The sequence below is a fragment of the Pelecanus crispus genome, chromosome 2 (assembly GCF_030463565.1).
Source record: "Pelecanus crispus isolate bPelCri1 chromosome 2, bPelCri1.pri, whole genome shotgun sequence".
Taxonomy (NCBI): domain Eukaryota; kingdom Metazoa; phylum Chordata; class Aves; order Pelecaniformes; family Pelecanidae; genus Pelecanus; species Pelecanus crispus.
This window is the reverse complement of record NC_134644.1, coordinates 120,180,929-120,195,648: the sequence shown is the minus strand read 5'-3', so window position 1 is coordinate 120,195,648 and position 14,720 is coordinate 120,180,929. Positions and strand designations below refer to the sequence as shown.

The 14,720-nt window shown below is 42.3% G+C and overlaps 1 protein-coding gene across 4 annotated transcripts in view; it reads right to left on the bottom strand.

Moving 5' to 3' along the window:
• The window catches only part of DLGAP1 (DLG associated protein 1), a 151,931-nt gene that overhangs the window by 104,790 nt on the left and 32,421 nt on the right, over positions 1-14,720 (bottom strand). For all 4 annotated transcript variants that reach the window (XM_075728316.1, XM_075728315.1, XM_075728318.1 and 1 more), the window contains exon 3: positions 935-1,112. In XM_075728316.1, coding sequence (XP_075584431.1) covers positions 935-1,112 — 178 coding nt within the window. The remainder of the gene's footprint in view (positions 1-934; positions 1,113-14,720) is intronic.

The following is a 14,720-nucleotide window of genomic DNA, read 5'->3' as shown; positions in this document are numbered from 1 at the left end:
GTATCTGGCCCCACAAATCCTGCCCTGCTGCACTTTTGGACTAGTGTAAAAAAATTCTTTTATCCAAGTGATTTATCCAAATGATCCACTTAAGCAAACAAGCTAAAAATCATACCAAGGAGCTATAGGATTTAGCAGATGAACCACTGGCCTGCTGCCCTGTGGAGTGCTGGCACTTTTGCATTTTTTTCAGACCTGTCCCTGACCAATTCTACTGTATAAGTATGTTGTATGCAAGGACAGGCTATTTTATGATGCTAAAACTCATAAACTGAATATGTCACAGCAGCCTTTTTTTTTTTTTTTTCTAGTTTAGAATGAGCATGAAGAGATCTCACAGAATTTCAGGGCAGTAATACCTTTGCCCTTAATATATATACTACAACATTTGTACCTTATAGCTGAAAAGTTCAGAGGTGCATGGGGTTAAGAATGTATACAATAGCATAAAGAAAGCTTTAAAAATTCTAATAAAATACTAATACAGTTGTGAAATACAAAATACTGCTGACTTAATTTTCCTTTAACATCTCACTCAGCATGCGAACATGGGTTTTTTTGGAGGCATTCCAAAAAATTTGATTTCAGGTACTAAGCACAAGATCCTTAAGAGAACCCTGTTTAAAGACACTGTTGATGAGCACCTGCTTTTGGAAAAGAAAAATAAAAAATTAGACTGCTTCTTCAAACGAATGGCATGTTGTGCCACTCATCCATTTGCAAAGGGCAGGTTATGGCATTATCAAATGTTACCCTCTCAAAAACGAGACTGTGTGAAAACATTTCTGTTTTCTTAAAAACGTTTTGGAAATGGGTGGCATGCAACAGCCTGATTCCACTTAAAGCAAAATCAAGTTTCCTGTATTGCCAGGGCTTGGCCGGTGTCCAGCACGGCGGGCTGCTCTCCGGGCCGCCACGGGTGCGTGCCACCCACCTGACTGATGGTGCTCATGGCTCTCATGTAGCTCTCGTTGCGGGAGCGGAACTTGGGGGACGTCAGCAGCCCCGCGGGGTCCAGACTGTCCAGGCTCCTGTTGATGGAGACTTCACTCACTGCCCTCAGGTAACTGTGGCTCCGGATCTGAAGCTTTGGCGAGTGTTCACTGGATATCCTGGGAGGTTTGGGAAAAAAAGAAAAAAAATGAAAACAGATACTTCATCAAATCCAAATGGCTTCAGCAGCAGTGGGGTAAAGAAAGGAGTGGTCCAATAGTAAGATTGGCTGCATGATCCTAAACATATCAGCTGAACATGCATTTCTTGAAATGCAGTTTGTATGAACTGTAGGGACTCTATTCCTCTAAAGGCCTGCTCCTCTGCAAAAACCTGGTGCTGATCAGACCTGCTGGCACTGTGACTCTGACACCCATGTATGTACCCATGTAACGGGGCTGCTTCTCATGGAGCTCTCAAGGGTGTATGGGCAAATAGGGTAGGCAGATCATACACAACATGCAAATGCACTCACAGTGCACCTTAACCTGGGAAATCATTCCAAGAACTTGGGGCACCTGGTAAGGTTTGATATGCTTTAAATTTCATTTTATTCCTGGCTTAAGCTGGAAGTTGAGAAAGTGTAGGCTAGGGAAGTGGCTTTACATGACGATGTCAAATTAGAAGCTTAAAAATCACAGTTATGTTTCTGAAGTGATAACATTCCCCAACTTTCCAATACCAGGGACAGATGAGATGCACAAGTAGTCAGAAACAAATGAAAAAAAATCCCATAGGTAACGTGCACAAACTGCAGTACTCCTGCCATATGTGCTTAGAGTCAACTAGCAAAGGTTATAACGTGTAGCTACAATCCTCCACCTGTGAGACATTTTATCCTCTGAAAATGCTGGCTAAGTGCTGTCTTCACAATCTGAGGCATCCTGTAAAGATGTGAGTAACAAAAAGTGATCCATGTCATGCCTCTTACGCAATACAATTAGTTTTGGGGATATTTCTTTTTAAACAATTAATCAATGGATAAAGTATTGGAATGGTGATTCTTCAATATTTTTATTGGAATATCTTTAATACTGTCTAAGTATTATGAAGTAAACAAATTAAAACATTACCTAAATTTTCCATTTTTAAATGTAAATCTCACATGGATGTTTGCAGGTATATGAAAGAAAAATCTGTAACCTAATTACAGGTTTAATCTTGGCCCTCTAGTCTTTAGAAACACATACACAGCTGACCTGAAAGAAGAGAAACCATTTTATGTCTAATTCCTCAAGCATTTGCAGATATTTTGTATTCCAGTAGCTGACGATGGTAATTAGTATGAGCAATTTCCCAGTGGCATGCACAATTCTGGTAACTGTCAACGTATTTTAGGAGAACAATTCCATTGTGTAATCGCACACCTAAGTAGTTCAGAAACTGGGTCTGTTTCTGAATGGTACAACACCGTAATAAAATCTAGGTCATCTCTACAACACTGTATTCTCTGGCTGCTGATTACCTGCCTAATAAAAATACTTAACTTATGCTATTTACTCAATATTCCTGTCACAAGATGAAGATAAAGCCTTTGCTTGCCATTTTCACTGTGTGTACTGTGCAATACTCACAGCAGCCATATTCATATGCTTTGACTCCTTACACCTTTTGGTTCCACATGACAAAAGTAGAAACCTTTTTAGACATCATAATTAGTGGTGTTCCAAACTCAAAAAAAGGAAGAGAAAATGATGAAGTGACCATTACTAGCGGTTAGCTACAACATTTTGATAACTAACACTAGCCACGGAACTCTTGGAAAAAAAATTCTTGTCTGTTATTTGATAAAAAAATAAAGAAATAAAAAAATTAAAAGAGATAAAATAGAATGAATAATTCAACAGACATTTTTTCAGATGCATGTAAGCTACTTTACCACCCTGCAGATCTGTAAACTGATGAGCATTGCCTAAAATGCATTTCTTAAATTAATTCAAAATTTATTTTATGAATATGTTGTGAACAATTTGCTGCCAATATGTGACATGCAAAATTCAAATATGCTTGATTAGCTGCCAGTTAGTCAAATATGTCACCTGGGGCTGTTGCTGTTCACTGATTAGCTGAGCTCACAAGAAGACTGCAGCATATCACCAAATTCAGTGCATGGATATTGCCAGGCAGAAACTTGCAAGTGCTGAGGCAGGTGCTCTTTAGAGATTGGAGCCAGTGTGATAAGATGCAGGTACCCATAGCAGCAAGATTTTGCTGTGGCAGCCAGAGTACAGATCAGGTCAGATGCTCCAAGTGTCACAGAAAGCCACCACAAAAGGTATAGAAATTCATTTTCTGTATGCATTAGCGTTGCATAACGAAGTTTTCTCAACTCTGCTTGAAACAAGGGCAACCATCCGTGAGAGTAAATGTTTCCCTGTCGTTTCAGATGTGGGTGGTCAGCACAGCTGCCTTCTTTTTCCGACTAGTTTTGTTCCTGACTGTAATGACTATATGACCGGCCAGTTTGGCACATATCTAGAACCATATTTTACAGGTGGCCACTTATCTTAGCCTGTGCATACCTCCCAGCTCTCATATAAAACAGACTAGGATATTGGCAGCTGTTGGAGGAAGTGGCTCCTTGCTCACTGATTGCTACAATCACTGTTTCACTAGATGTAGTGACGGGGGAAAAAAAAGAAGAAAAAGGATTTAAAGCATAGACAAAAAAACATCTGAAGGTTTGCATTTATAATGATTACTACTGCTTTTATAGCTGTGTAATAAATTGTTACTGTATTCTACAGTACACTTTAATGAACAGCTGAAATGCCACAGGAAATTTTGAAAACATTCCATTTAGGAATAAATCTGACTATGTATGACAGGGGAAGATCTGAACATCTAATTTATTTTCTCAGAGTTACTATTACCAGTAACCTGTAAATGAAAATATTCTTTTCTTCCTTAAGGGTTCAACTTTATCTTCTATTTATCCTGCATGACCTAGACCTCTGTTTGTGCCATCATAATTTCCACAACTAAGCATGACAGACAAAGGACTGAGCCTTTGGGACAGCTCTTTGGCCAATACAAAATGGTCTGTTAGCTCCACTCAGTGCATTGGATATGTTAATTGGCAGAAGGAGGATGTGATTATTAAAGAGCTTGAACGAGCTCCTCATGCATGCTGCATCATTTCTGTGCTGCAGTGCCTGCCGGTGTGACACGGGACAAGGGCTGAGGGGTAGTCCTGAACTCAGTGCCAGGGCCCTTTCAGAGGGGCTTATACACAGCTCATCCTTACTGCTATGGTAAAAGAGAGATTTTGCCTGGGAGGCTTCTAGTCCCTTGTGGATACACGACGTGATGATGTTGGTTGAACTGGCATTCAGGGATTTTGCAGGGGGCATGGGGAGCCAGGCAGGCTTTGGGGCTGGGCTCTCCCCTAAGGCATGTGCTGCGTTCACAGGTGGCAGGTCCCCAAACTGTCTGCACCCTCCTTTCTCCCCATACTGCTGCCCTTGCCCCAGGCCTCACCCCAGAGGATGGGAGCACAGCCACGATGGCAGCACGCCAACAGTGCATGGGGTGGGAGGACTAACGCTGCTAGGCATGCTTCCCAAGAACCACAGCAAGAGACACCAGGAGAAGACGAGGGCTTTGGGTTTCTGCCACTCTGCTGGCTGCTGTTGCGGCTGTCCCCAGGGGATTGACCAGCAAAGGAGCCAGCCCTGTGCCGAGGTGTGCGGAAATGGAGTCTGACGAGTCCCGGCGGAGAAATAAAGGCTCCCTTGGGTAAAGGAAGACAAGTGCCTCTGATCCACACTGCGCCTCAGGGAAGATTGAGATACCCCGCCTGTGAGGGCAAAATGCTACTGAAAGCCTCTGAGGGGCTCTGAGAGGCAGGAGAGTGTTCATTTAAGCAGAAAACGAGTTTTAGCCAAGCATCTAAAACAGATTGTGTAGGTGTGTAAAGGAAATCTTTAAGCTACCGTTGCATACCGCCCTTTGGTTTCTGCTCTGTACATTTCAGACATACTGAGGCTGATTCTCCTTTTTTCACTCAAATATAGAAATGAAAAGATTTAAAATGGGTGCACCTAATCACCCCTACCACTGTTGCAACATGCATGTTAATAAATACTTCCAACTGTTATAGATGTGTTTGTATTTACAAAGCCTTAATTCAGATGGAAACACCTTTTTGTCCTTAATTTGCTTAATTGACTATTTGCAGAGTAAGGAGTTAGTCAGCATAGGTAAGCATGGAAGGAGCTAGGCTTAGCTGATATGCCTTTGTTTGTACTGGGAAGTCTCAGCCAGAGGCAGGAAATAGTCTGAGCCTACTGCCCGACTTGGATGATAGTCCAGGGTGAATGAAGGGAGAAGGAAAGCTATACACTATCTTCACATACTGCCTTGTCGTTTCTGACTTTTATATGCTGGCCATAGTTCAGTTCACTCAAATATATATTAAAGGGTTTAAAACGCACTGTTAGCAGATTAAAAGTGAAATAGCTTTGGACATATTCCTGGAAGAGTTCCTTTGCCTTCAAAATGGCTTTCAAATGCCAAAGAGAAGGTAGACAACAGAGATTTACAAGAACAGGCAAGTTTAGCTTCAAATATTTCCTTTTCATTTAGGGAGGCACAACACACTCTGTCATATATGTGTTGTTTACAAAAAACACTTTCATTTATTACATTTAATTTCTGAATGAAAAAAGGGAGAGACAAGACTGACAACGGCTGCTTTCTTTCCCCTTTAGGCCAGACACAATATAAAAAAGCATTACAATGAAAAATAGTCCTAAGACTGTATTGTCTTCTGCAAGTTCAGCATTCAGATTAATAGCACAAAGTGCAGTGTTGTGCCAGATGGGTACTGTGCTATGCCAACAGAAAATGACAAAGCAGAATAAAGTAAAAGTCCAGAAACATGTCCTGAATACTTCTGTAAGCCAGCAGACGAGTGTGCTAAAATTTGCCTTCAAACAAACAGAAAGCACCCAACAACTCACCACACACAACCCAAACCCAAGAAAAAATAAACCTCAAACCCACCACTATTGCTAAATATCCTAGCTCTCATTTTTGTAGCCTACAATGGACAGCTTTGTTCCCTGGGGCTTAATTATCCTAGGCTGAATGCCCCACCTCCAGCACTGCTGGTGGGCCCAGCCGAAGTACATTTCTGTGCTTAATTTTATTTGCATTTCCGTGTTGCTAGAAGGTAGAATAATCCAGTGCAGTCTGACACAAGGCAAACACTGAAGGACATCAGGGAGGAACAAGTACAGAACAAAGTCATTCAAGTGCATCTGTCTGATCCCAGTCATGATATCGGTCACCGGGCTGGGGTAATTTCATCATGTTGGCACCTATGTTCTGCTGCTCTTTCAGTGCAGCGAACACAAATCTGTCACGCTACTTACTGATGGAGACAAGGGCAGCACGTAAACAGTTTTGAGCATTCTTCCCCCTCACCAGGGATTTTTCTGGGTTTTGAAGATCTCCTTTTCTCTTTTTGTTTATAATCAAGTGAACCTCCTCATGGAGATTTCCTACCTTGAAGCTAAAAAAAAAAATAATAAAACCCCTCTTCAAGTCCTTAGTGTGTTGCTGAAGAGCCAAGTGTGAGAAAGAAAGATCTAAAACTTGGAGACAAGCAGAAAAAGCTCATCTGCTGAAGAGCAATTCAATGTTAGCACAGAATTGGCATCTGCTTCCTTTTGCATTACAAAAGATTCCACTGATCAGACTACAAATCGTCCTCGTTGCATGGACCAGCCAACACATACCACAAAGCCACGCGGGACATGCCAGTGTCACAGGGTTTGTCACAGTGTGAGAAGAGGCAGAAACTGCAGTATGGTGTATTTGTCTCTCTGACTGATTTTACAGATTCTGGTAGGCCTGCAGAGGAAAGCACTTAAAAAACCCATAAATCCAGAAGTCCACACAGTTTGATGTCATGCAGCTCTCTAATGTGTCTATCTCCAGCTGTTGTGGTTTTTTTGACTAAGCACATGGTGTCCTGCCAGAGAGCTCCTGTTTGTTTGATAGAGGGCAGCAGGAACTGGATCAACATTTTTTAGTAGCAAATGCTTCTAAAAAGCCCAGTCCCTTTTAAAACTCTCCACATCTGGAGCCATGAAACCACTTCTTTGTGATTTTATTACAAACCTGCTTCCCTCTCAAAGGACACGGAATCATTGGGTTGTTTTATTTCTTTTTGGGGTGTGGGAGTTCTGAGGTTGTATGACCATGTTTCAAGAGCACCTTTAGCCCTTAATAAGTGTTAAAATGTTAGCAAACAAAGCTGCCTACTGCAAAAAATTCACACATACACTAAAACAAAGCTTCCCCTTTATTTCAAACATCCTCTCAGGTGCTGTGTACAATCAAAAAAAATAGGCTAATGGATTGAAAGGACCTTTCCCTTGCCATTGATGTGCTGCATCTTCTCTCTGCTTTCTAGATGGCGAAGGAACAGAGCACAGCATGGAAGGGGCACATAATGCCATACGCAATTGAGTTGGTAAAAGAAGCAGATGGAAGATGATGCAGACAGATATTATACAATTCCCTTTAATCACAGATGTGGTCTACGTGCTGGTGCTGATTCCGATGTGGGGGTGTGTATGGGGGGGAAATAGTTGTGAGCACTCTTCTGTTCCACCCTGAAGAGTGAAAAGAGATGCTGAAGTGTAGAAACAGTTCAACCCAGATGAACCAGCTCAACCCAGTGATGCCAGAGTAAGCCATTTCTGTACAACAGCGCACAATTTTTGTTTACAGTAGAAGAAAAATGCATCCTTTCTTCTCACACCTAGCAGGGTAAAATATCGTCGAGAGCACCCAGCTTGAGAAGGCTAACTTTCCTCTTTGAACACCCTCTGAGGAAAGCTGTGGACCTTGATGTCCTTCATTGCCAGTCTTACTGAGTACATGCTTAAAAGGGTTTTTGGAGATTCTTGCTTGAGGAAAAGATGTCTGAACCTAGACCAAATGTGTGACACAAGGCTCTTGCATTTTTCAGCATGAGTCTCCTTTGGGCTGGCACTAATAATCCCAGGACCAAGCGCTGCTCACCAACAGAGAGATATATTTATCTAAGCTGGAAAATCTCTTGCCTTGTATCAGGTATAGGACTGAGAATGAACACTGCTGGAGGGCTTGAGCAGGTCAGCCATGCCTGCAGCTGTGCCTGGAGCCCTTTGGCCCATGTTGGTGTGAGGATGAATCCTTTGGTGCTCTCTCTATTAAAGCCCTCCACCAATGCTTTGATGAACTTTCTCTTTGCTGGCACAAAAGTCAAACCCTCCTTCTGGCAGACAGCCCTCCTCCAGCTCCCCTCGGTGAGGCCAGGCTCACCCACCTGATCCCACATCATGTTACGTTCTTGGTTATTTCAGTGGTTAGCGACCTGCTACACCACTTAGACACACATGAGTCTAAGTTTATGGGGTTGGATGGGATCCACCCAAGGGTCCTGAGGGAGCTGGCAGAAGTGCTCACCAAGCCACTTTCCATCATTTATTATCAGTTCTGGCTAACCAGGGAGGTCCCAGTTGACTGGAGGTTAGAAAACGTGATGCCCACCTACAAGAAGGGCTGGAAGGAGGATCCAGGGAACTACAGGCCTGTCAGTCTGACCTTGGTGCCATGAAAGGTTATGGAGCAGATCATCTTGAGTGCCATCAGGTGGCACATACAGGACAACCAGGTGATCAGGCCCAGTCAGCATGTGTTTATGAGAGGCAGGTTCTGTTTGACTAACCTGATCCCCTTCTATGACAAGTTGACCTGCTTAGTGGATAAGGGAAAGGCTGTGGATGTTGTCTACTTGGACTTCAGTAAAGCCTTTGACACTGTTTTCCACAGCATTCTCCTGGAGAAACTGGCTGCGCATGGCTTGCACGGGTGTACTCTTTGCTGGGTAAAAAACTGGCTAGATGGCTGGGCCCAAAGAGTTGTGGTGAATGGAGTTAAATCCAGTTGGTGTCTGATCACAAGTGGTGTTCCCCAGGGGTCAGCATTAGGGACAGTTTTGTTTAGTACCTTTATCAATAATCTGGATGAGGGGATCAAGTGTGCCCTCAGTAAGTTTGCAGACAACACCAAATTGGGAGGGAGTGTTGATCTGCTTGAGGGTAAGAAGACTCTACAGAGGGATCTGGACAGGCTGGATTGATGGGCCAAGGCCAATTGTATGAGGTTCAACAAGGCTAAATGCCGGGTCCTGCACTTGGGTCACAGCAACCCCATGCAATGGTATAGGCTTGGGGAAGAGTGGCTGGAAAGCTGCCTGGCGGAAAAAGAACTGGGGGTATTGGTCAACAGCTGCCTGAATATGAGCCAGCAGTGTGCCCAGGTGGCCAAGAAGGCCAACAGCATCCTGGCTTGTATCAGGAATAGTGTGGCCAGCAGGACAAGGGAAGTGATTGTCCCCCTGTACTCGGCACTGGTGTGGCCGCACCTGGAATACTGTGTCCAGTTTTGGGCCCCTCAATACAAGAAAGACATTGAGGTGCTGGAGCGTGTCCAGAGAAGGACAACGAAGCTGGTGAAGGGTCTGGAGCACAGGCCTTATGAGGAGCGGCTGAGGGAACTGGGGTTGTTTAGCCTGGAGAAGAGGAGGCTGAGGGTAGACCTTATAGCTCTCTACAGCTACCTGAAAGGGGGTTGTAGTGAGGTGGGTGTTGGTCTCCTCTCCCAGGTAACAAGTGATAGGGCAATAGTAAATGGCCTCAAGTTGCTCCAGGGGAGGTTTAGATTGGATATTATGAAAAACTTCCTCCCTGAAAGGGTTGCTAAGCATTGGAACAGGCTGCCCTGAGAGAAGCGGTTGAGTCCCCATCCCTGGAGGTATTTAAAAGACGTGTAGATGTGGCCCTTAGGGACATGGCTTTAGTGGTGGACTTGGCAGTGTTAGGTTGGTGGTTGGACTTGATGATCTTAAAGGTCTTTCCCAACCTAAATAATCCTTTGTCCCTCTAGTGAGACTCAAAAGTCATCTACAGTCTGCTCAGATTAAACTCTTATTTTAGTAATTCAAGCATTTTGGTCTGCCAACCTGAGAGCACGTGTTTGAGGGCAAGCCCTCCAAGAAGGAGGCAAGGAGATGCCTCCAGGTCCACTCAGGCACAGCTTTTGGCATTGGACATGGACCGCTTCACCACCACTTCTGTAATTGCTGCTATTATCATAACTGAGTCAAATCATACTGTCATTTTCCTCCTCTTGGGTGTCTGGTAACACACTCAAAACATCCTCTCACACACCTGCAGATCTGCACTTCCTGACACATTTGTGGCAAGAACTAAAGTTTGAGTCTCTGTATTAATATTAAGCTTACTCCTACTCAGCATACTGACAGACAGCTTTTTTCCTTTTTTAACCGCAGGGTGTCTGGGATCAAGATATTCCCCATTGCGGTCCCTGTGCTATTCTACAAAAATCACAGTCTCCACAAGCTTGGACCTCACCTGCTTAATTTAATTTTCAGGTCTCCCCCATTCATACATTAAAAGTTTGATTAATTCTGCCAGTGGGGAAACCCAAGAATTACAGCTCTCTGCCAAGCCGCAGGAGGAAAGCAGTTACTTTTCAGGAATGTCACCCGGCCGTGTGCTGAGCTGGCTGCACAACCAGCTCTCCCTGCTTAGCACTGCGATTTATGCAGGAGCTCTGGCTCGCTCCTGGGAGTGGGAGGATAGCACTCCAGCTCAGCTAAAAGGCATCTTCTGGGCAGACTTCCCGTAACTGAAAGTCCTCCTGTGCTACTCCAAGTTACAATATTGGGCAGTATTTATCTACAAATAACGTTTTCCAGTAAATACTAAAAAAGTATTTGCTGTTGAATGTCACTGCAGTGTTTATTTAAGAGCTATTTTTCCTGACAAATTCCAATGCATTGTCAGTGTTTAGTGTCCTCAACTCCACATGGACCTGAAACCAGGTGATGGTCACCCACATACTGCATGGCTGTGAGCCTGCAAGCCCTGCCACATCCCTGCTTCTGAGTTACCTAGTTCAGGAAGACATTTCCAAACATCTAGGCTAGATCTGTATAAACATCTCCCAGTGAGATTAAGAACACATCTTAGTTTTGCAAGTCAATACCGTTACTCCGAAGCCTTCACATAAATAAGCAACCACCTGCGTTTTTCCAAAAATGCATTTTACATATGCAGTATTTTTCCACTTCCTATTCAGTCTTCTGCCATTTCAAAAGTTTCAGATACCTACTAAAAAAAAAAAAAAATCGAATTCAACACCAGCTGTACAGATGTGTAACACAAACCAAACTATTGGGGAACTTTGAAAAGCAAGAACATTTTAAAGCAATGAGGAGGGTAGGCTAGTAACTGTATAAGGGAGAAGGGAAAAATCCTGAGTCGAACTAAGCTAAGGGGCTGTTCTTACATCTCTGAGTAACAGCACTACCTCGAAATGAATGTTTGAGAAAGCAAGACTCAATACAGGGCCAAGCATGCTATGTGACAAATACTTTTAGTATCTCACCCACTGTGGGCTTGCATTATTTCTTGATAACACCTGCACATTGTTGACCTGGACTGTAATATGTGCTGGTGGTCTGTGGATTTTCTCTCCTCTTCTCTCTTGATGGGTTCATTTTGAAAGATCATATGTGCACTCTTACTAAGTGGCTATTTCTTTTCTAATCAAGTACTTCTAACTTACTACATTTTGTTTCTCTGCAGCACCAGTGAGGTGGTGGAGACTTGAAATCCAAGCTGCTCCTGGTGGCACAGGGATTGAAAGGGGTGTGAGAAGACAGAGCAGTGACCTCCCGGATAATTCTACAGCCAGTTTCTCGAGCTGTGTCTGGATAAGTATAACTTGGAGCTCAGATATGACTTTCAGCCATCCCTTCCTGATAAAAAAAAAAAAAAAACCTCAAAGATTTTTTAGGGAAACTGTTCAAATTGAGTTATCACGGACTGAAATAAAACCCTGCAACTTCTCCTGTCATACCAAAGAAGCTGGCAATACTAACTTTTCTTCTATAATTTTATTTAAAGTAATGTCTAGAATATAAGTAAATGAAAAAATAATGGTGTGCAGTAGGGTTTCTGGCAAATTCTCTACTGATTCTCTGGGCAGCAGTCTCTGTTTCTCTGGGAGATTTTCCCTTTTATCGCTGATACTGCACAGCAAAAGTGATACCCCAGGAGCAGGGAGACTTTCCTTCTACATAACTTTTACCAAAGCTATTCCTCAGCAAAAAGAAGCTGATACCGCTTTCCCTTTAGGTGCCTTTACATCAAACAAAATCCCTCAAAAGAAACGCAGATAATTAAAAAAACCCAGCTGTCCATGTGTATTGTATACCTCTCTCCATTCCAACGTCTTTCCAGTTTTGTTTTGCAGTGATTACAAAAAGACCTGTGTGCTGTATTGAGATACAACATGAAGTGATAACCTGTTATTTCAGGTATGTGTGAAATATATTGTGGTCTGGGCAAGTTGCCTTGTCAGTTGTTTTATAAACATGGCCAAAGCACTGAATACCTTGAGGTGGAAGTCCGCAGTTGATTTCTATTATGAAAACTTTTCTGATAAATAGAAGTTTACTCAAAAGATGTACAATTATGCTTAACATACATTTTTAGATGTTTTCCCCCCTTTTTGTAAAAACAGATGCCTTCTGTGTTATAGGCTATCATTGGGCCAAACTTGTATAAAATTGATTCTGATAAAGCAGAACTAATTATATTTTTGAGTATGAGAAAACAATGGAAAAAAAATGTCTTGAGAAGGTGCATAATAGTGCCAAACTCAGCTGGGGAGTGAAAGGGATTTTTTTTTTTTTAAATTATTTAAAATGGGTATCTTTTAAACCCATGAAAAAGAAATACTCTGAAACATTTATTTCGGTCTGGGAGTAAAGGAATGGAGACCCCGTTATGCCATTCGTAGTGCCATTAGTGTCAAGTGCAATGATTCAGATAGAGACAATGAGGATGTAACAAATATTTCTGAAGAGTGGATGCTCTTCAGGGTTGAGGATCTTCAAAGGAGTTTTGCACCTCATTTTAAGGGAAGAAAGCCTTTAACTCCCGAGAAAGTCAGCTGTCTCTTGTCCTGTAATAGTAGGCATTCTTAAGTATTTCCAAATATTTATTTGAATTTAACTGTCACACTTAGAATTAAGATATATGCTTTACTGAATTGGGACACCGCTCTTTTCCAATGAAAAAATAAAGCAAAAAAAATCCAGCAAGGTCATATGAAAAAGAAAGAAAGTGCCCAAACTTCTGTGTTTGTGTGGGGAAAGGAATCAAGCTAGTTCCTTACAGAGGACAGACTAATAGTGTGCTGTCTATCCTGTATTAATCACAGATCAACCAACCACCTGTGAATGAGTTAAGAAAAAACTCTTCTTTTCAAAACATAATGATAGGATACATGGTGAAACTGAAGATGGTCTTCTGTCCTACTCAGAAGATGAAAATACCTGGATATCTATGTTTTTGTTTTAAACACCATAACGGGGGTCGGGGGGGGGAAGGAAAAAAAAAAACCTCTAAAATTTTCTGGATAAATAACTTCTACCTGGCATTTAAAACCACAATCAATGGACTGTGGCTCATGGGTTTGGATTGCAGTGTTGACAGAAATTTGCTGTGTGACCTGTAGAAGTCATATAAACTCTTGGGCTCAGCAAACAGGTATGTTAATACTTCCCTACAGTGCCTCTCAGGTGGCTTTGTGATGCTGAATTAAAGTTAGCAAACATGACTGAGGTTCTTTGATGGAAGAGAACAGTGGCACTGTATTTTTATTATATTACTGGAGGCAAAGGTGACAGAATGACTGAAATAATAAACTTCAGCCCCAGAGACAGATATGATATATATAAAGCAGAATAGCTGGTTAATAAAGAGTAAAGAGTGTTTGGTGTGATGGTCAAAAGGTACTTTAGAAGAAATGCATTTTTCGATTAAAACCATTATTGACTATGGATGGTAATTTATGATTTCATCTCAAGTCAACGGTTTTTCTGAGGTAAAACAGAACTCCTTGAAAAGATCTCCAGTCTAATAAAACTTCAACGAGTTATAGAAAAGTTTAATGCCTAAAATGTTAATTTTAAGGAAATTGTAATGAAACCTATATTACTTTCTCAAGCCTCACAACTCTTATGAGGGGGGCTGCAATTTTGCCCTGAAGTTACATAATTTAATTGAGTCTTATGAGTAAGTACCCAATTCCTTAGATGACCTCTTCCTTAAATGGCTGTTGTACTTATAGCAGCTATTTTTACAGCTCAGATTTTTTTGTCACCCTGATTAGGAAAACAGCAACATTACGATAATGTATTAATCCATTTCTTATTGTCAGGAGCAACAGGGCAGTGACCTGTCTGATGATGTTTGAACACCAGCATGTCTTTGCATGCAGGCAGGATGCACAGGGCCACCTTCGAATGTCTGCTCAGTGTCCTGGGGACTCCGGCTTCTCCTGTGATGTGCCAGGTAAGGGCCAGTTTGTCAACCCACTGAATTTTGTCCCTTTGACTAAGTAGATAAGGGCTGCTGCTAGGCAAAATTAAGTGGAGCATTCCAGCTCTGCAACACCTTTAAATTTTCCTGAACTATCCATGAAGGGATGTGTTTGGTCTCTCTTAATGACATGAACATGCCTGAGCCGCCCACTGGTGTATGGGCATGCACTGACACATCCAGGTAGGTGGAGGAAGCACTAACACCCTGCTCACTGTCCAAACATAGTTGCCAGTATTGCACCATGAC